General features: G+C 30.9%; 7 protein-coding genes across 7 annotated transcripts in view; 4 read left to right on the top strand and 3 right to left on the bottom strand.

The window, feature by feature from the left end:
* The window catches only part of Taldo (transaldolase), a 54,189-nt gene that overhangs the window by 105 nt on the left and 34,141 nt on the right, over window positions 1-19,943 (top strand). The window lies entirely within an intron of this gene.
* LOC140751975 (coiled-coil domain-containing protein 22 homolog) lies at window positions 25-4,546 on the top strand. The gene is made up of 8 exons (XM_073086129.1): window positions 25-370; window positions 850-1,021; window positions 1,363-1,624; window positions 2,170-2,429; window positions 2,635-2,862; window positions 2,949-3,088; window positions 3,787-3,952; window positions 4,209-4,546. The coding sequence occupies exons 1-8, from the start codon at window positions 321-323 to the stop codon at window positions 4,425-4,427; spliced, it is 1,497 nt and encodes a 498-aa protein (XP_072942230.1). The 5' UTR covers window positions 25-320; the 3' UTR covers window positions 4,428-4,546.
* Window positions 4,747-6,683, bottom strand: LOC140751976 (uncharacterized). Its single transcript, XM_073086130.1, has 2 exons — window positions 5,487-6,683; window positions 4,747-5,102 (listed from the first exon to the last, which is right to left on the bottom strand). Exons 1-2 carry the CDS (start codon window positions 6,525-6,527, stop codon window positions 4,836-4,838), a joined length of 1,308 nt encoding a protein of 435 aa, XP_072942231.1. The 5' UTR covers window positions 6,528-6,683; the 3' UTR covers window positions 4,747-4,835.
* On the top strand, window positions 8,448-9,527 carry Ssu72 (Ssu72 CTD phosphatase). Its single transcript, XM_073085651.1, has one exon. The coding sequence runs from the start codon at window positions 8,746-8,748 to the stop codon at window positions 9,322-9,324; it is 579 nt and encodes a 192-aa protein (XP_072941752.1). The 5' UTR covers window positions 8,448-8,745; the 3' UTR covers window positions 9,325-9,527.
* On the top strand, window positions 11,664-13,318 carry mRpL22 (mitochondrial ribosomal protein L22). Its single transcript, XM_073085377.1, has 3 exons — window positions 11,664-11,997; window positions 12,710-12,923; window positions 13,041-13,318. Exons 1-3 carry the CDS (start codon window positions 11,821-11,823, stop codon window positions 13,259-13,261), a joined length of 612 nt encoding a protein of 203 aa, XP_072941478.1. The 5' UTR covers window positions 11,664-11,820; the 3' UTR covers window positions 13,262-13,318.
* On the bottom strand, window positions 13,727-17,123 carry Ugalt (UDP-galactose transporter). Its single transcript, XM_073085375.1, has 6 exons — window positions 16,961-17,123; window positions 16,628-16,795; window positions 16,118-16,228; window positions 15,468-15,682; window positions 14,833-15,108; window positions 13,727-14,268 (listed from the first exon to the last, which is right to left on the bottom strand). The coding sequence occupies exons 2-6, from the start codon at window positions 16,788-16,790 to the stop codon at window positions 13,903-13,905; spliced, it is 1,131 nt and encodes a 376-aa protein (XP_072941476.1). The 5' UTR covers window positions 16,791-16,795; window positions 16,961-17,123; the 3' UTR covers window positions 13,727-13,902.
* Window positions 17,887-19,650, bottom strand: UQCR-Q (Ubiquinol-cytochrome c reductase ubiquinone-binding protein). Its single transcript, XM_073085378.1, has 2 exons — window positions 19,388-19,650; window positions 17,887-18,040 (listed from the first exon to the last, which is right to left on the bottom strand). Exons 1-2 carry the CDS (start codon window positions 19,539-19,541, stop codon window positions 17,946-17,948), a joined length of 249 nt encoding a protein of 82 aa, XP_072941479.1. The 5' UTR covers window positions 19,542-19,650; the 3' UTR covers window positions 17,887-17,945.

Here is a 19,943-nt window from a genome sequence, read left to right as displayed (position 1 = left end):
CTGATCAAAAATGTCATTCTAGTCTAGTCAAACTCAAAAGTCAAAAATAAAATTTGAAACTTTGAAAAGATATATTATCCTTGGTTTTATACATATTTTTAATTTAGTCGTGCCTAGGTACATAAAAGAAGAGAAAAAGTATATTTTCACCAACTCGGTATTTAATCAATTTATTGAATTTTATACAAAAATTAAGTTTTACTACACGCATCCTAAATAGAGAGAGTCAGAGAGATATTTTTGTCATGGTTAGAGGAACCTAATGAGGCTAGTAGCCTTGTGAATTTTAAGTAATTTGCGACAAATATTTAACAATTACAATGGAGGAAGTCGATTCAATTATTTTCCACTTTCTACGCCAGTTAAATATGTAAGTACTTCAACAGTATCCTCAGCTTCCAAATTAAGTTTATCTTAACAATAACAAAAAAAGTGTTTAACATACTTTTTAAATTATAACAGGCTACTTATACCTTCTATATCCCTAACATAGCTATATCTAGTATCTAGCTTAAGCCTTGTTGATCAATTGATAAATATTTTAGTGAGTAATGTGTTTAATGAATGAGTAGTCTTTACCGGCCTTTTAGATTTTTATAACACTGTCAGGTATGTACATTTCCTCACAATGTATCCTTCACTGTTAAAGCAATTGACTGTTACAAATAATTAGTTTTATTTATTTATTTATTGCACCTCTATAAAAATAAAAAGACACAAAAGGGCAAACTTAATGCCTGATGGCATTCTCTCCCAGTCAACCCTGGGTGGTTGACCAATACATAAAAATTTTTTTATGTTATTTTTGTGTTAGTTTTGTGTGTCTATTAATGATATCATTCATTTCAGAGACATTAGTAGCGATATAAAAAATATTTGTGATTTGCCAGTTGAACGAATTATAGAATCTGCATCAAGATGTATAAGTGCAATAAACTCAAATTTGAAGGTGCCAACGAAATTACCACCTGGAGTTTCCCAAAGAATAGAAGTGGCTGCTCAGATAGCATCCATTTGCAAGGTAAACTAATTAGAAAAAACAAATAGTAATGTTTGTACCCCTTATGAGTACATAATATGTATAAGTTAACTTTCTACTAATTCCTTGTTTTTTATACTCATGATATTTTTTTTTATATTGAGTATTCAAGGAATGACATCAACCCAAATAAAATTTTTGACAAATTCCTTTGGTATTAGATATCTGAACAAATAATAAAACATACTTTAAATTTGCAAAAAATATACCTCATTAAATGACTGTCAAATAATACAGTTATATTTATTTACTTACTTCTTTCTAATATTTTGTATGAAATGATATTATTTTTTGGTATGACTTATATTTTTTATGTTTATCAGGACTTGGGATACAAAAACGATGTGGGATATCAAACATTTCTATACTACAATGAAGCTGAACTCAGGCAAGTGTTCATGTTTCTGATAGAAAAACTTCCAACTGAAGATAAACATGTAACTTCAAGAGTCTCCCCTACAAATAAGAAACAGATGCTTATGCGGGACATAAGCCTTAAAATTGAGACTGAGCTTAACTCCATATGGATCCCACCTTGTTGTGTGACTAATCAGAAGAGGGTTGGAGATTTTGCATACAATTTAGGTAAGATGCAACATTCCACAGCAAATATCTTATATTTTTTATGAATTTTCCAATCTTGTTATGGGTGACGAACTTTTGCCCGCGACTTCGCTCGCGTTACGAAGTAATATTTTCTTCCCCTATTTTATACCCTTGGGGGTAGAATTGATCAAAATTCTTTCTTAGCGGATGCCTACATCATAACATCTACCTGCACGCCAAATTTCAGCCCGATCCGTCCAGTGGTTTGGGCTGTGCGTTGATAGATCACTATGTCAGTCACCTTTGAGTTATATATATTTAGATTAGGTTAGGATAGTAATTTATGTGTATATCCAGGACACCCACAACACTGAGATTTCCAGCATGGGACTATGAGATGAGAAACTGTTACTTAAATTGAATTACCACTTGATAACAATTTCATATTATATTGTGATAAAATTTAATAACATGGGTTATTTAATATTGCATTGCATGTAAAGGAGGATAGGAAGACCACACATATATAAACCCATAGTTTCCATTTCAATATTTTATATAACCTTGTCTTGTTTTAATTTCAGACTGCACCAAACAAAATGAGATAAATGAAGAAGAAGTAATTAAAAAAATACAAAAAATCTCAAATATAATAAAAACAGCAAAAACTGTTGATGCTCCTCAAGTCAACAATGAAAAGTTAGAGATTGTAACGGAACCAAAAAAAGAAATATTCCAAACAAACAAAACTTTGAAGGAACTAAAAGAAACCACAATTGTGCTTAAACAAAAGTTAGATACACTTGAAAGTGAGAGGAATGTTATGGATGTTGAATACTGCCAAGTAAGTTTAACTGATTTAATAACTTTTCAATGGAGTTTTTATTTTTTTGATAAATACTATTAATGTAAAAAAAAATCCTTGAACAAACACATATTATTTAATTAAGTTACTTTTTAACAAGCTTTTTATTGCAATCAAATAAAACTATCTACAACTGACTAAAACAATTTTAGATATTGATCTACATTAAAAATGATTGTTTTAGGCCCAAAAAAATTGTGAGAGATCTGAAGCAGATTTCAAAAATGTTGTGAATATTTTGAATAACATTGGGATTACTGAACTTGAAGATGATGTTCCGACCGACAACATTATAGGAAAAGTACATAAAACTATCAACAATTTACACAGGCAGTGTGAAGAATGGACATCCAAAAATTTGGCCCTGAAAGTTGAAATTGATAAAATTAAAACATCAAAATCTTTGTCTGAGGTACTTAAATCAATCATAATATCTAAGTTATAGTAATCCAGGTTTTATTTAAAAATTGAAACTATGTTTTGTATATTAATTTTCAGTCTGAAAGAAACAAGTGTAGAAAGATTCTTCTTGATTTAAAAGAAACAGTGAAGAGTATGAAACAGGAATGTGAAAAGAAGGAAGAATTAAAAAATCAACTAAAAATAAGATTTGAGAAACTTAAGGGTGGAAATAGAAGGCAAGTACTTGTAATGAATAACAGTAGTTATAAATATTTCGCATAATAATATTATAAAATTGATATTAAAGTAATTAGCAATACATACAATGAAGTATAATATATTATATTTTTTATATTGCCTGATATGCTAGCAATAAATTTGAAAACTATAAAGTATATTATTATTATCTATAGTCTGATTCATAATTAGGTGTCCAAAATGTAAACAAACAAATGTCACTGTCAAAATTAACAAGAAACAAAAACTTTAACAAACTCAACAAAAAACGAAAACTTTACAATTATTCACAATTTAACAAACGCGCTATGCAAACGATAATACATTTGAGTTCGATTACAATCACGAAAATGAATATCATCAGTTACGAAACTTAAAAATTACGGCACAAGAAATTGTTTTGGGTTCTGATTGTGTTACCATTATCACATTTTAATTTTCTACCATACACCTTGTTTTTTATTATTATTACTGTATGGAACGAAATTGAGGTAATATAAATATTAGAAAATGTGAATTGATCTTAATTTATTTAGATTATTATTTTATTATTGTTGTATTAATTTAATATTGTCAAAAATAAGAAACTACCATTTGAAACTGATTTTCTTGATAGGTTTGCACACCTTTGTTTACATTTTGGACACCTAATTATGAATCAGACTATATGTAGTAAATATATGTATTTTTATTTTAGGCACATCTACACAAAACGGATATTAGAAATAATTGGTAATGTTGAAAAACAAAACATGGAGATAAGAAAGATATTAGAAGATACAAGAAAGCTGCAAAAAGAAATTAACACATTAGAGGGTCAACTTAATAGGTGCTTTTCTATAGCAGATGAAACTCTTTTCAAGGTATGATTTTTACCATAAAGACATGGTGCCTGCCATAAATTGAGACTGTATTTATTGTGTTTCTAACACAAAATCTAGTACAATTTTTCAATGCCAAGTTTGATGTCTATATTCTGCTATAATTCTTAATAGAAATTGAATGTTGTTGGAGTATAAAGATATTTCTACTGGTCTTTATTAATAGTTTGTGCAGTTACAGGACTAGCCCTTCAGTATTATATAATTCTTATATTACACTTCAATTTTATACTTTCAGGATGCCAAAAAGGACGATCAGGCTAAGAAGGCCTACAAATTGTTAGCTCTATTGCATTCCGAATGCAACACAATTGTATCATTAGTGAATGACACGGGTATGTTAGCAAGAGATGTGGTGGACTTGGAAGATAATATTAAGGCTGAGAAGTCCAAGAAAACTGAGGATATTTTACAGAAGATACAGCTTGATTTAGCTAAGATTCAAAATGAAGCCTAAGCTTTTCTCTCTTCTAAATAGAGTTCTATTTATTCACATTATTGAAGAACTTGTACTCTGATTCATCTATTTAAACTATGTTATGAATGTTATTATTACATTATAGTAAGAGAAATTTAGATGCTTTTGTTTTATTTCAATCTTAACATAAATAATGTAATTTTGTATGCATCTAGAACTACATACATCAATGGATTTTATATACTGAACTTATTATAACTCTCAAAAAGAGCACCATTTGTAGAAAACAACTATTAAATGCTGAAAAATTAAAAAAAATCATTCTATATTATGACATGAAATAAATATTACACATAACAAAGTTTAATTAAGCATTTATTTCGCACTAATTAGATAAATGCCTAGGACTTAGAAATACTTTCATGATTAACATACATTATTACTATCCTATCTACGTTTAGGCAATATTTCAGGAGGGATATATGTTTCATCTGCTTTCTTTTGGTCATTTTGAGCAGATGCATCTTCAAGTTTGGATTTATTTTCAATTTCTAAATCAATTTCCTCCTCATTTTCGAAGAACCAAAGCTTTTGTTCCTGCTCCTTCATTTCTTTTTGTTTTAATTCAACCAATTTCATGCGTTTCGCTCTGTCTAACCTCTTAGCTTGTTCCTCCAGTTTTTCTTCTCGTATCTTTACCCAAGAGTTAAACAGCTAAAATAATAAAACAAATGTATTATAATCATACACAGTCAGTGTAAAAGTGTTGTGATATTAGAATAAGTAGCAATGGGCCAGCCACAGCGCTCAGAGGACCAATAACCGATAGGGGAAGAAAGGACTTCGAGTGGTGACCACGCTAGGCAAAAGGAGTTCAGGCCGCCCCCCCCCCCCCCCAACAAGGTGGACTGACGACCTAAGAAGACGGCGGGAAATTGCTGGATTCAAAGGTCACGAGACCGGGTGGAGTGGCGCTAATTAGGGGAAGCCTATGTCCAGCAGTGGACCTCAAAAGGCTGGATGGATGGATGGATTAGCATAGAAAAGATAATTACTTATTTTATATTAATACAAATAATCATAATTACTCATACATACCTCTTTTTGTGACAATATGTCCTTATTTTGCACTTTATTTATTGCGTTTTCAATTGATATCTTGATAGATTCCTCTAAAGACACATCTACCATGGGAGTTTTGGTTAGGATAGCTGTGCAATTTTCCAAAATAGTCTTGTTATCATCATCTGCTTTACTGCTCTCTTTTGTTATTATTTCAATCACTTCTTTGTACAATTTGAATGATGTAGCCTTACTCATTAGTTTACAAGTCTCTATAAGTTTATCATATTTCTTGTAATACAACCAACCAATAATTTGTAAATTGTTGCTCATATTATCATTTATATGTTTAGATATCAGTGCTAATGTTTTGCCTGATAGTAAAGAGAGGTCTTTGATATCAAAATGATCATCAAAATACTCATTTCTCAAAAACTTTATCCTTATTTTCTTTACCTCAACTTTTTTGTTGTCCTGAACTGGCGGTTGTTCAACCGGAGGTTCCATAGTGGTCAGGTATTTGTATGCCGCATATTGACACAAAGAACATGTTATTTCATTTGAGAAATCCTCTTGTAACATAATAACAGAAGCAACTTCAGCAGCAAGGTTATAATTTTGGGATGTAATTAACTTATCTAGTAAAATATTTGCTGTATAGAAATCCATAAATAATCCGAAATTGAGGGGATCCCTTAAAATATTTACCAATTCCTGCATATCGCCATATTCTATGTACTTTCTGATGGTAGCATGATGAGTGGAGTCTAAAGTATTTCCTGTCTCAGCAGAGAGTCTCAGTTTATTTAACAAGTCTCTCAGCTCTTCCATGTAGCTCGGGTCTTTAACTGCGTTCGCGAACATGTCCACATCGATGGCACTGATGACTCCCTTCGAAGTGAAGTTTTGATCTAATATATTGTAAAACTCGTGCAGATTAAGCTTCTCCAACAGTGGAGAGGATATTTGAGCGTTCCAAGCATCAAGACATTTGTACTCATTTGTAAGAAATGTTTGCTTGGGTAAAATTACACTTATATGTTTTTGAAGAAACCCCCGTCGCATAATTCTAAACATTGTTCTTTTGTTATAAATAAACTTGCGGTCAATTAAATGTTTAATAGATATAGTAACTGTTTACCTAACGCAGCTTTATTAAAAGGAATCTAAAATGTGTATCCACTTTCATAACTATTAAATTATGACTGGTCTAAAATAGGTTATTATAAAAATCTTATTTTAAATACCGCTGCGCTGCGCTGATCGCAATGACAATGTCATTATAGCGGCTAGTCAGTATAGCGATGCGCGATTGTTACTAAAAACAATCGAATTATTCGATTGTTATTGTGTTCGATTGTATTCGAATAACTATCGAAATTCTTCGATTGTATTCGAATAACTATCGAACAATCGTAATTGTTCGATTGTTGGTCGATTGTTCGATTGTTCGTCGATTGTTCGATTGTTCGTCGATTGTTCGATTGTTCGATAGTTCGATTGTTGGTCGATTGTTCGGTTGTTCGATTGTTGGTCGATTGTTTAGTAAACGCAAAACTAGTAACAGCGCAGTCAAGCAATACGCGATTGTTACGTAAAAATAGAACTATCGAAGCAATTTGTTGGTCAATTATTTAGTATACACAAAGCTACTAGCAGCGAGGAGTCCCTAATTTCTGTGTTTAAGAAAACTGAGTCAGTCTTATATATTTGGTGGGGGAAGCGCACGTGCGTCGTGCACCCTTCCGCTGTTTCGTTGGATTTAGTTATTTAATGGTGCGTCCACACCTTGCTTCTCGCACTGCTCACTGCGCCTCGTGGTCACACACTCTCACACCCTACTCGCGTTGTTAACATTATTTTTCTTCAAAGATATAGTATTTCACCGATTAATTTTAATGTACTATGAGTACATATTTTTTGTGATAACTTTTATCTATAATATACGCTAAAAAGACATATTTTATATTTTCTGATAATCTTTTTCTATAATATACGCCATGAAGACGTATATTATATTTTTCAGATGACCTCTTTTTGAAAACGTTATCATGAAACGAACTTAGGGAATGACTACGACATCTGGATTATCGATGATACTCCATAGTATTATAATTACTTTATAAGATACCATTACAATTAAATTTAACTTTACATTACTTTTAATTACATTATAATATACCATTATCTTCGATACTAAATGATTTGTGGTATAATTATTTCTCAACAATATATAGTACAATTGACTAAAATGTAATACAATACTTTACATTTTCCAACCAGTGCCAAGTGACGATAGCTTTGAAACACGACGCACCTGCACATTTTTCGGATCACACGTATGTGGCCGCGCGGTATAATTTATATTCGGTCGTCGATTGTTATTCCAAGGTCGATTTTTATTCGTACGTCGATTGTTATTTCAAGGTCGATTTTTATTCGAACGTCGATTATTATTCGTACGTCGATTGTTATTCGTACATCGATTATTATTCGTTCGTCGATTGTTATTCGTACGTCGATTGTTATTCGTACGTCGATTGTTATTCGTACGTCGATTTTTATTCGAACGTCGATTGTTATTCGAACGTCGATTGTTATTCGATTGTTTTTTGTTACTACGAATAAATCAACAATCGATTGTTGATTCCGTCGATTGTCGATTTATTCGATTGTTTTTTTTAGAACAATCGCCCATCGCTAATTTGTCATACTCATAATGTCAAAATGTCAAATTCAAATGATACGAAATGTCTTAAAGTTTTATCGCTTGAAATCCCAGTTATTTGCAAAATATTATTATAATTTAATTTTTATATCATTAAGTATGAAATAAGTTCCTATTAACAAATACGTCTCTATAGATGTATTCTAATCTATTAACAACACATTTCATTTTGTCAGAGACAGAAATTACCAATTTTACTATTTCTAAATAGTCTGTTATGGCGACGTTGACGTGCCTAGACCATAGACAAAGCCATATACGTAACTGATGTCTGTTCTGCTGATTGTCAAGAAATTAAAAGCAAGAGAAAGCGAAGTTTTTCCTACAATATTACTATTATTTGACCGAATTTACACTTTTTTGACTAAGACAATTAAAAATAGATTTAGTAGTAATAGTCGTAAATGATAAATCTATCTCTATATACACTAGTTACGTAGTTATACAGAAATGACTGTGTTATAAGTTGGAGAAGAACTATAAAAAGGGATTTTATTTGTATACTAGTAGTGTTACGCTGACAAGGGAAATGAACCTTATTGGGTCGATTTATTGTTGAAACTAACGATGGGTGACATATACATTGCAGTTGTATGTTCATCTAACATGAACAGAAGCATGGAAGCCCATGCATTTCTGGTAAAAAAGGGATTTAAAGTTAAATCCTTCGGCACGGGAGAAAAAGTCAAGTTACCAGGAGCTTCTGCCGACCGTCCGAACTGCTATGAATTCGGAATCCCCTATGACGATATTTATAATGATTTATTGGAGAAAGATAAAACATACTATACTCAGAATGGTCTATTACACATGTTAGACAGAAACAGGAGGATAAAACCGTGTCCAGAGAAATTCCAAGCATCTACCGAGAGGTTCGATGTGATAATCACTTGTGAAGAAAGAGTTTACGATCAAGTGATTGAATGGTTTTGTTCAAGGCGGTCTATATACAATCAACCGGTACATGTTGTGAATATTGATATTCAAGATAACCATGAAGAAGCAACTATCGGGGCATTTCTGATAAGCGACATGGTGACAAAGATGGCACAGAGCGATGACTTGGATAATGACCTGGATGAGCTCCTGCACGACTTTGAAGCTAAATGCCACAGACCGATCTTAAATAGCATTATGTTTTATTAATATAATTTTGGTTCTAGCAAATTTGTTATTACAAGTCAATGTACAATGTTTAAATGAAGTATGTTCTGTAATTTTCCATTTAATAAAGCATTATAATATGCAATTAACTTGACAACAAACATAATATTAGTTGTAATTTTTTAAGGGACTACATGCCTCTAAAGCCGGCACATGTATACATATATTTATTTTTATAAACTGAATGTGTATTTTTTATTTCATAAATTTATAGTAATGTTAAGGCTTTTTCAAATAATATTATATAAAAAGAAAGGTTCCAATGTTGCTTCTAATGTTAAAAATAATTATTAATCGAATATTGCTTGTAAAAAATGTGAAGATACCATTTTATTACAGTAATTTGTGTGTCACTTAATAATTTGAATACAGGGTAAAAAATTGGAATGTTAAGCAAATGGTTTACCCTATTTGATAAAAAAAATATAGGTACTTATCATTTAATTCTATAAGTTTAGCATTTTTAAAAATAGTCAACATAATTCAAAAAGTAGTAAGCAATAAACGAATTTTTGCCTATCGATCGATGTAAGATCGAAGTGATTCTTAATTTACTTTTTTTTTAATTTAGTAGGCAAATACTTGTTTAGGTCGCATAATACCGTAATAAGGTTGGTTGATGACTTAAAATATTTACGGTGTGTATTGTCGATCGAATATAAATCAATTACTCGATGCTGATCGAATATAAAAAAAGAAAAATAAAGGGGTCCTAATACAAAAAACGAGCTTTTTACTAAATGATTTGATAATGACGATATTACGATACATGTAACAAATAGTGCTACGGAAGCCAAAGTATCTCGACTTGTACTTAGCCGATTTTACCGACTAGTGGACCCATAACAAAATAATACATTTAAAGAGTATAGTAACTTATATAGGAAAATACATTACAATTTGATTACAAATTGTCAACTAAAACGAGTCTCCGGTCGGTCTTACAACCATCATCTACCTTTATGAATTAATATCGAGATATTTACATTCTTTAAGCCAAGAGCTTTTGAAATAAAAATTGTGGGATGTTATTTTGATAGGAGTTAAGTGGCTATACAGGGTGAATCTCCATAAAGTGCACATATTGAAACAGGTAAAATTAAACCGCATTTTGTCGACAAAAAAAAATAAAAAAAAATTTTTTTTGGGTTTTACAACCTTTTGAATTTTTTTTTTGGAATTGTGCACCTGAAGTAAATAAATCGCTATAGCTTTTAAACTAAGAGGGTTATCAGGTTCAAACAAAAATAACAATGATTGCCCATGATAGGCCGTACTGATCCATGAAAAAAAAACCAAAAAAAGAATCATCTTCCCAGGAAAAAAATGTCAGATTAGATCAAAAAAACACTTTTTTAAGTAAAATTTTCAGTAATCATCAATTTCCTCAAAATAATCTAGGCAATTTATTTTTTTATTATTATTTAATGCAATTCTACGTCGTATTAGCTTTCAAACACTAAAAAAACCACGCCTCTAACTCAAGTATAAAGTTTGCTAGGAACGTTTCAAAAAAGACGCGACGCACGTGCGCCCTAATAAAACTGGTATAGTCCGACCCATAATTAGATGTCCAAAATATAAACAAAGGAAACTATCAAAAATATGTTTCAATGGTAAATTCATGGTAGTTTCTTATTTTTGACGATATTAAAGTGATAAAACAGTAATAAAATAAATCTTTAATGATTAAAAAAAAAACACTAGTTTGTATTAAAAATGTTATTTATTACCAACACCCTTAAGAACTGCCTTTGTTTAAGCGCTCGTAGGAAACTTTATACTTAAGTTAGAGGCATGCTTTTTTTAGTGTTTGAAAGCTAATACGACGTAGAATTACATTAAATAATAAAAATAAAATAAAAATCCTAGATTATTTTGAGGAAATTCACGATTACTGAAATTTAACCTAAAAAAATTGCTTTCTTCACACTAATCTGACTATTTTTTTCTGGGAAGATAAACTTTTTTGTTTTTTTTTTCATGGATCAGTACGGCCTATAATTGGCATTCATTGTAATTTTTCTTTGAACATGATAACTCTTTTAGTTCAAAAGTTATAGCGATTTATTTACTTTAGGTGCACAATTCCAAAAAAAAAACTTCAAAAGGTCGTAAAACCCAAAAAAAAAAATTTATTATTTTTTTTGTCGACAAAATGCGGTTTAATTTTACCTGTTTCAATATGTGCACTTTATGGAGATTCACCCTCCTGTATATGTGGCTATATATTTGACTTATTGTTAAAAAAGTGTAACAGCCTTTATACGTATTTCGTGTGTAATGTAATCTGTGGTGTAAGTCAAGTTGACAATGTTGACATTGACTGTTGTCTGTTCCATAATTCCATTCGATTTGTTGAAGGAATTAGGAAACAAATTGCATTATTATATTTTGTTATAATATAATGGTTTTAAAGTTATTGTAAACCCATAATAATATTCAATGTAATACAGTTGCTGAAACATAAAAATAAAAATGAATAGTCTTTTTAGGAAGCTATGTTTATCGGGCGGTAATAAAAACCACCTCGCCTATATACACACGACAGCGGCTCCTCTGGCTTGGAGCAAAGCTAACGTCCCTCACAAGTTTATAGATAATAATAAAATTGTATATCCTCCTCAAGAAATCGGCGCAGAAAAAAGACCTGCTGTGAGTTTAATTTTAATTATCAAACTATGCCTATTGGTATCTTTATAGGTTATGTTGTTAGGTATAAAGGATATGTGAACCAAATAGCAATATAAACTGAACTACATGATCTTAAATATTTATATAGATATAGTGTGTGTATGTACTTAGTACATACAAAGAGGTTATACTTCTTTGAGGTAATGTTTACATGCTCAAGAAACAAAATTATTATAAAACAAATCGACCCCTCCTACATATAATATCGAAACCCACAAAAGTACCTTTTAATTTTTATTGCATAAATTTCCAAATACTAATGTGTTTTAAAGCATATAAAACAAAATATGTATACTAAATTTCATATAGATACCTGAAGAAAAGCAGATTTTATTCGCATTTTAGTGTATTGGAAACTTTGAAACACTCTCCAGTAAAGTTGTCATTTTGCAGTTACAATATTATACATAGGAGGGATCCAAATATATTACAAAATTGGGACATGTATCAGCCATCTTTATATTTCACTTTTATACTTTTTCCCTAATGTGCCAAAAGAAATATAACTTCAAAAATTGTGTCTTGAAAGATTTACAATAATAATATTTTTTTAATGTTAATTTAATGGAAAAATTAAAGACTAGAGAATATAAACACTGATTTGCCATGAAAAATATTTCTCTACATCATAAGCTGCATTATTTACTATATTTATAATGAATCTGTTCTACAGTTTGTATGCCATCAGAAATCGAATATAAAATACAGCCCAGACAAGCTTTGGTACATAGCAAGTTTTGTAAGAGGGATGACTGTGGATGAAGCTGTTAAACAGCTGAGTTTTGTCAGCAAGAAGGGAGCTGGCTTTGTCAAGGAAGCCATTCTTGAGGCGCAGGAAATGGCAGTAAAACAACATTATGTTGAATTCAAAAGCAATTTATGGATATGTAAGTTGAAAAAAAAATGCTGATGTATATCAAATTATTGTTCATAATAAATGCTTTGGAAAGTATGTAGGTATTTTTAACATATATTTTTAATATGTTTTATTTTTAATGTTATAGCTGAATCATTCTGTGGGAAAGGCGCGGTAATAAAAGGCATAAGAAGACATGCTCGGGGCAGAATTGGTGAAGTCCGTTACAAATACTCCCATTACTTTGTGAGACTCGAAGAAGGAAAACCCCCTCAAGATTATTATAAGAGAAATCCTCTAACACCGCAGCAGCAACTCGACAAATGGTTGGAACAAATGAGGAAAAGAAAAATTACCAATTCTTATTAATTTATTTTTAATTGTAATGTAGTCCACCATAAGTGTAATATAGTATTCAAATTTAAAGTATCTCTTTCATTACCTAATTTAGCAATACATATTTTATTTCCCTCTTTATATTTAACTAGCTGACCCGGCAATCTTTGTACCACCTCAAAATCTATTTATCAAATATATTTCATATAAACTATGTTACTCGTGGATAATGTAGCTTTCGAATGGTGAAAGAATTTTTAAAATCGGTCCAGTAGTTTTTGAGCCTATTCATTACAATCAAACAAAGTTTTCCTCTTTATAATATTAGTATAGAAAAGTGAAGAAGCCACTTTAGAAGAATTGTATTAACCAAATTCATCGATTATTTTATTAGATTTCTACTTTACATTTATTTAAGTTATATTATCATTTTGCCTGTTACAGTATTATTTTTCTAAATAACTTTTGTAGAAGGGAGGATTACATTCAAACAATAACTTATGTAAAAGAGTATAATTATATTATGTGTATGTAAAAAATAAAATATAATACATTATCTTAATATGACAATCTTCTTAAACTTACAGTATTAACTAATAGTAATTTTAAGTACAAAAAAATAATAGGCTTACATTTCATTATTATGTACAATTTTGTGCAAAATCGTCATGGAGCTATACACTTAAAGAGGTCCGAGTATCTTTCTTTTTTGGTACGTACCCATATAAAAATATAGACCCTATTACAAACATTGTACCTAATGCAAATTGTATAGTCAAATGGAAGTCGAATATATACATGGAAGCTATACATGATATTATAATTGCCACAGAAGTTGCAAAACCTTTTAATATATTGTCTGCATATTTAACCACAACTGCAACTATAAGTCCACCCGCAGCTTGTAACACTACCAAATACCAAACAAAACCATCAAATCCTTTTAACAAATCTCCCATTGAACCTTTGTTATTGATAAGGTAGGTAATTGCACCAAATGGTAGTGATAGTAAGCTTAGCTGCACATTCCGCATCCAAACCTGAAACAAGAATAATTACTATAATGATTATCTATGAATATATTGCATTTGTATGAGATGCATATGCATATCTCTAAATGTATATTTATTCATTTAAAAGTATTGTTCAAAGTTTCTCCAAAGAAACTGGTTTGTCCTAGAATGAATTAAAACACTGACTAGTGTATTTTTTGTACATAATATTTCCTTAAAAGCAAAATTTACATTTTTTACATTTCTTTACATCACAATATTGTTATAAAAAGTATTTACTGTCTCTGAGTAAATTACTATAAGAAACTAATTATCTTTTACCAAAGCCATAATTTTATTACGGTCACATTAGATATGAAACTTTGTTTTTGCTAGTTGCATGAAAAATACAAACAACTCTTTGATAGCAGTGGCTTAGTAAATGTAAAGTTATTTTGTAACATGCATTAAACTTTCAAACATGCAAGATTAGATTATTTCATGAGGCGTCCTAATGGGCTTCCCTAGTTAATCATTATACCTATTTTGATATCCTATACATGCTGGTACTTACATATTTAATAAAAAATAAATAATTAATTTTATACTCACAGATATGTCTGACTCCTTTAGCACTTTCTCAAAATAAATTCCTGCAAATCCAGATATAAAACAAGCTGCCAAAGCTGCACCGAATCCGAGTATTCTTGACTGTGGTGGCAATGTTGATGAGCTACTTGTACTTTTCTCACTTGTTGAAGATAGCTGCACTAGAGCCACACCTCCAGCTAATAAGCCTAGAGCACACCATTGCCATTTTTTCAATCTCCGCTTTAAAACTACAACGGCAAAGAATGCAGTTGTAAGCAATTTCAGTTGATATGTGACCTGAAATTTTAAATTCTTAATTTTGTGGATAATGTGTCTTAGCGTTTATCCTATTGTTAGTGCATGCATGTTCTGATACAATGGGTAGACTGTGCCACACATACTAGTATATCTACACTGTAGCGAAATAGAAACGCGTGTCCTACCTGCGTGTGTTTTTCACGCACGCGGATAAGAGATGCAAGTGGAATCCAACGCGCGTATCAGGAAAAGAGTTATTGCTTATCTAGTATCTATATTAATATTATTTCATATTAATAGTTTAAATTTAATTTCATGAGAAATCACTATATCAATTCATATTAAAGTAATCATGTATGTAAATAATTGCCCAAATACATTAGTGTTATCTATATTACCTGATAAGTCGCTGCGTCGAGGTTTGATGCAGATAAATATAGTAAATTATTCTGTACAATGTATAAAAATGATGGAATGGAAACTCTTAGTGTATCCTTTATGTTTAATATAACAGTCGAGTACATAGTCATTACTCCTCGTCTTATACTTCCAGATTCATTCATAACTAAACATACACATATGACTAACTTCACCACCTCTGCCATAAGGACAGCTGAAAAGAAAATATTTTTTTAAGTCAAAGAAATAAATAGAGCCACTTGTTTGAATTACTTTTGCCTTTAATGGCTTGTTTTAATAAGTAGATCAGATCTCAGATTTCAGATTTTTCAAAGATACAAGAAATTAATGATTATTTAGATATTCATTATATTATAATTATTGTATAAATTAATAACTTGCTTAAACGGTGAAGGAAAAAATAGTTTTCAAAGGTATGTGACATCTGCCAATTCACACTTAGCTAGCGCTGTGGTCTACGGCCTAATACTGCTCACTCTGAGACCTGTACCCAGCAATGGGACAGTAATGGGTTGATGATGAAGAATATCATTTATTCCCTTCTTCAAGTCACATCCCTTGTGTTTGGAAACTAGTGCAAATAGACTATTATTGACCATCAATAAATAAATGATTGTGGAAATCATACCGGCTGCTGCAGAAAACATCACAACGTCCCGTGTGCGAGCATACCTCATGCTGAGACCTAGTGTGGCATTTTGCAAAGTTAATACCACAAGGCTCACATATTTTATGTAACCTGTAATTGCAATAAAACAAATTCATTTTTAGTCAAAACATTCCTTATAATTTTATAAATTGGACAGTTTGTATAATGTTCATTACTCAATCATGCAAAAACAACTGAATGGATTTGCATGTAATTTGGCTCACAAATAGTGTATGACCTGAATGAACATCAAGGATTATCTCAGTAAGTAATTAATATTCATCATTGATGAATAATTTCATTATTCTGTCTGGAGTAAATTATGAAGTCTACCCAGACAATGTCGTTGATACTTGCTAGTTGAAAATAATAGAATTGAATGATAAACATAATAGAAAACCAGGAAACTCTAATTTAATCTTAATGTGCAAATACTGTTTAGATTTGAGATAATTTTAATCAAATTAACAAAATATTTTATCTGATTACCAAATTTTGTCCGCTTAGCTGGTTGGTACGTTTGTGACCGTTTATCACCATCCATGTTTTCTGCCGTCAGTGAAATATCAGCTGTGGCTTGTGCTTCCTCTAATTGAATATCTTCAGTAACCTCTTCTTCACTTGGTGATTTCGTATCATCTGTTGACTTCATAGGAACTACAAATTAAGACAAATAAACAATTATCACGTCTTATTAATTTACACAATAACATCCTTGGCATGTTTGCGCAGAAATTGAATGAAATTAATCAAATAAATACAACACTGACTTTCGATTCACTAGTATAACGGTACTATCATTAATAATTAAAAAAGTATTACCTGTTTACTGCAGTAAACAGTCATATGTGGTACTTTGATGGCAAAATAAAACCACTATAAGCCACTACTCCTAAGATGAGACCAGTTGACTACGTCAACTAAAAAATTAAAAACGAGCGTCGTGTCGCGTCCATCGGGAAGTTGGGTATTGAACTTTTGACAGTTTACTTGTTTTGACATTGACATTTTTTTTTTTTTACTTTTGGCAAAGATGTCTTCTAGCCAAAGAGATTATTAAAATAGTATAGTTTAAAAAATAGTACTTCTTCATTCTTTCTTCCGATACTTTTTGATACTAATACGAATAAATCATCATTTTGTTGTTTAGTTTGTATTTAATTGCATATTTATTTTTATTAAAAGGTTAAGACAAAGCGCGCGGTATTCAAATTTCCGAATCGCATTACCGTTTGTCGGTCGGGATTCAGGAATGGGCGATCGATAATTCGACATTTGGCGTCGAAATTGTTCTGTGCTTAATTTGCATTTGAAAAATACGACCATTTTGTTTTTTATTATTCCTATTCCTTTAAAGTTTTCCGTTAACAATATATAAAGATACTTTCCATACGATTTAGATGTGATATATTACAGGATACTTTTTTTGTAAATAATGGAAGCGTTCAAACCATTAGAGTAAAATATATTATTTGGGACACGGTCACTGAATAATCGGTGACAGATCTCAACCTCTCGTAAGAGAGTTGTATGTTCTGTGATCTCAATTTTATATTGAAAGGTTTTCAACTTTTACTAGAACACACAGATTACTTTGATTAGGTACTTAGTAAACAGTTGGTAACAGAATTCATATTATAATAAATTGAATAACATACATTAAAAATCTGATTTTTATCATGTATCACAAATTTAAACAATAACAAAAAAATACTAACAATAAAGTAAAATAAATAATAACAATGTAATTCAAGCAGATATTTATTAATTGTCTACATTAAAACATAATTTATTAAATTCTTTCTATTTATTCATCATTGGCGAAGTCAGCAGGGTTCTTGCGTGTAAGCCTGTGGTGTTCCCTTTCAATGCCTTCGTAGAGCAGGTATGACAAGATGAAAGCTGTAAAAAAATGAAATTTAAAATTGTAATTTGGTTTTCTGTTCACATTGTTGAAGTTGTCCTCTTAAAATGAGAATCAGCGTGGATCAAGAGGAGTGATGCCACCGCCACACCTATTTCTTACTATAAATGTTATAATGTTTTTTCCTCAGAAATGAAAACATTTTTGTGATTAAATCAGGTAGAACCTATTTTCTATATTCACCACTTATCTCCAGGCATCCTACAAGACACTACTTTAATCTTATAAAAAATATATAATATGTATCCAAATCCAAATAAAGTCTTCTATAGACAAGACTTACTTTAAGTAGATTAGGTACTACTATAAATTTTATCTAAATTACTTTGAAGCAATAATCATTGATCTAGTTATTTTAATATAAGTAACTATGCTTGTAATACATGTAAATAATTATAGTTTAAAAACTAAAAACCACGCTAAAATCACACAAGCAAAATCATTAATCCTGTTTCCTGACAATCCTGGTGAAGAGAATGGGATAAAATTACTAAAATCGTGTATCATCATCGGTTCTTTATAATTATTCAAAATTTTAAATTAATTGGACCGTTCAATGTGGGTAAGAATCGAGTTCAAAGATTCCATTACATACATATTGTACATACAGGCCAAACTAATAAGAGCGTGGTAAATACAATTGAATACTAATCAAATTCAACAAATTCCTTCTATGCACTAATAGTAATGTTACTCATTAATCTCATTACACTACAATATTTTCGGGATTGTGACATGAGGACACCTTGTAGGAGTAGAGAGCGCACTGGCTATGACAACTTTTGAAACACACATTTTTTATTTCTACAAAACTTTGTCAACATTCATTCTTCCACGTTAACATTTTGTCATAATACAGATTATAAATTATTTATTAGCAATGTGATTATAGGGTTATGGGAGTTTTTGAGTTCGGCTACTTGGGTTTTCAAAAAGAGTTAGACATGTGTGTGTGTGTTTAATGGGTCATGATTATATCATGAGTTTAATTTTTCGAGAAATATGTTTCGTTCGATTTAAATTTGGAAGCTTGATAATGATCATGAGGTTATGGTCAATTGTTTAGAATATGGTTTTTACAAGTTTATAAAGAATCATATGGATTCCGGTGGAGTGGAGCTCAGAATCGGCGACAAAAGACATTGAATAAACATGTTTTGGTCTCTGGACTATAAAATCGATTTTCATTAGTATGACTGTGTAATGGACGATGGGTATTACGTATTACATTATATAGAGCACTTTCTTACATCTGAAAGGATACCGCAGCTGGAGGAGTATTGAGACACAAAATACTTTAGTCAATTTTCAATGTGTGTACTTACGTGGGGCTACTCTGAATACGCTGGCGCGGAATCTGCGGAAAAAGTTCGGTATGCCATTGGAAACGGCTCCTGCATACGCCCTCTGCTCGTGAGGCGATAGTTTGTATGTAATGATTCCTCTGATTGTAGCTAGATTACCGAAATGCTTGCCCATTTTTATATCGTTTTAGTCGAGATTTCGATGAATTTTCGATCAGAAGAAATTTTCTTTGACAACCTATTGCATAACTGACAAGCGACAGCGACAGCTCAAAAAAATGTCAAACTTCTTATTGATGGCGGAAACCACAGATCACTAAGTAAATTAATCGTTCAAATTTAAGATCATGCTGAAACCTAAACACTTCAAAGTAATTGTGGACTTTCGAACTTGGCAGGTTATCCGTCGGAAGACAGATGTCACAGATTTTAAATATTTTTGTGTTGTCTTTGACTTATGTTAAATAAGTAAAAGAAAAATAAATCGTTTATTGAATAATGCATCAAAATTAAACATTGTGAGTTAGTATTTAATTTTTGTGTTTATTACTATGTACATTAAAACTCATATTAACAA

The sequence above is a fragment of the Epargyreus clarus genome, unplaced genomic scaffold (assembly GCF_041222505.1).
Source record: "Epargyreus clarus isolate Ecla_fem2 unplaced genomic scaffold, WU_Ecla_fem_2.2 ptg000023l, whole genome shotgun sequence".
NCBI lineage: Eukaryota > Metazoa > Arthropoda > Insecta > Lepidoptera > Hesperiidae > Epargyreus > Epargyreus clarus.
Note: the sequence above shows the minus strand (reverse complement) of the source record. Positions and strands in the feature narration are given on the sequence as shown.

What these genes read in the sequence shown, in the direction of transcription:
- LOC140751975 (XM_073086129.1), top strand. Translation starts at nt 321, where the DNA reads ATGGAGGAAGTCGATTCAATTATTTTCCACTTTCTACGCCAGTTAAAT. An exon ending in AGATAGCATCCATTTGCAAG is followed by an intron (nt 1,022 to 1,362) that starts GTAAACTAATTA and finishes TATGTTTATCAG; the next exon opens with GACTTGGGATACAAAAACGA. An exon ending in CAGATGAAACTCTTTTCAAG is followed by an intron (nt 3,953 to 4,208) that starts GTATGATTTTTA and finishes TTATACTTTCAG; the next exon opens with GATGCCAAAAAGGACGATCA.
- LOC140751976 (XM_073086130.1), bottom strand. Translation starts at nt 6,527, where the DNA reads ATGTTTAGAATTATGCGACGGGGGTTTCTTCAAAAACATATAAGTGTA. An exon ending in ACATATTGTCACAAAAAGAG is followed by an intron (nt 5,103 to 5,486) that starts GTATGTATGAGT and finishes TTATTATTTTAG; the next exon opens with CTGTTTAACTCTTGGGTAAA.
- Ssu72 (XM_073085651.1), top strand. Translation starts at nt 8,746, where the DNA reads ATGGGTGACATATACATTGCAGTTGTATGTTCATCTAACATGAACAGA.
- mRpL22 (XM_073085377.1), top strand. Translation starts at nt 11,821, where the DNA reads ATGAATAGTCTTTTTAGGAAGCTATGTTTATCGGGCGGTAATAAAAAC. An exon ending in GCGCAGAAAAAAGACCTGCT is followed by an intron (nt 11,998 to 12,709) that starts GTGAGTTTAATT and finishes TCTGTTCTACAG; the next exon opens with TTTGTATGCCATCAGAAATC. An exon ending in CAAAAGCAATTTATGGATAT is followed by an intron (nt 12,924 to 13,040) that starts GTAAGTTGAAAA and finishes TTAATGTTATAG; the next exon opens with CTGAATCATTCTGTGGGAAA.
- Ugalt (XM_073085375.1), bottom strand. Translation starts at nt 16,790, where the DNA reads ATGAAGTCAACAGATGATACGAAATCACCAAGTGAAGAAGAGGTTACT. An exon ending in GATGTTTTCTGCAGCAGCCG is followed by an intron (nt 15,683 to 16,117) that starts GTATGATTTCCA and finishes TTTTCTTTTCAG; the next exon opens with CTGTCCTTATGGCAGAGGTG. An exon ending in TAAAGGAGTCAGACATATCT is followed by an intron (nt 14,269 to 14,832) that starts GTGAGTATAAAA and finishes TTCTTGTTTCAG; the next exon opens with GTTTGGATGCGGAATGTGCA.
- UQCR-Q (XM_073085378.1), bottom strand. Translation starts at nt 19,541, where the DNA reads ATGGGCAAGCATTTCGGTAATCTAGCTACAATCAGAGGAATCATTACA. An exon ending in CGTATTCAGAGTAGCCCCAC is followed by an intron (nt 18,041 to 19,387) that starts GTAAGTACACAC and finishes ATTTTTTTACAG; the next exon opens with CTTTCATCTTGTCATACCTG.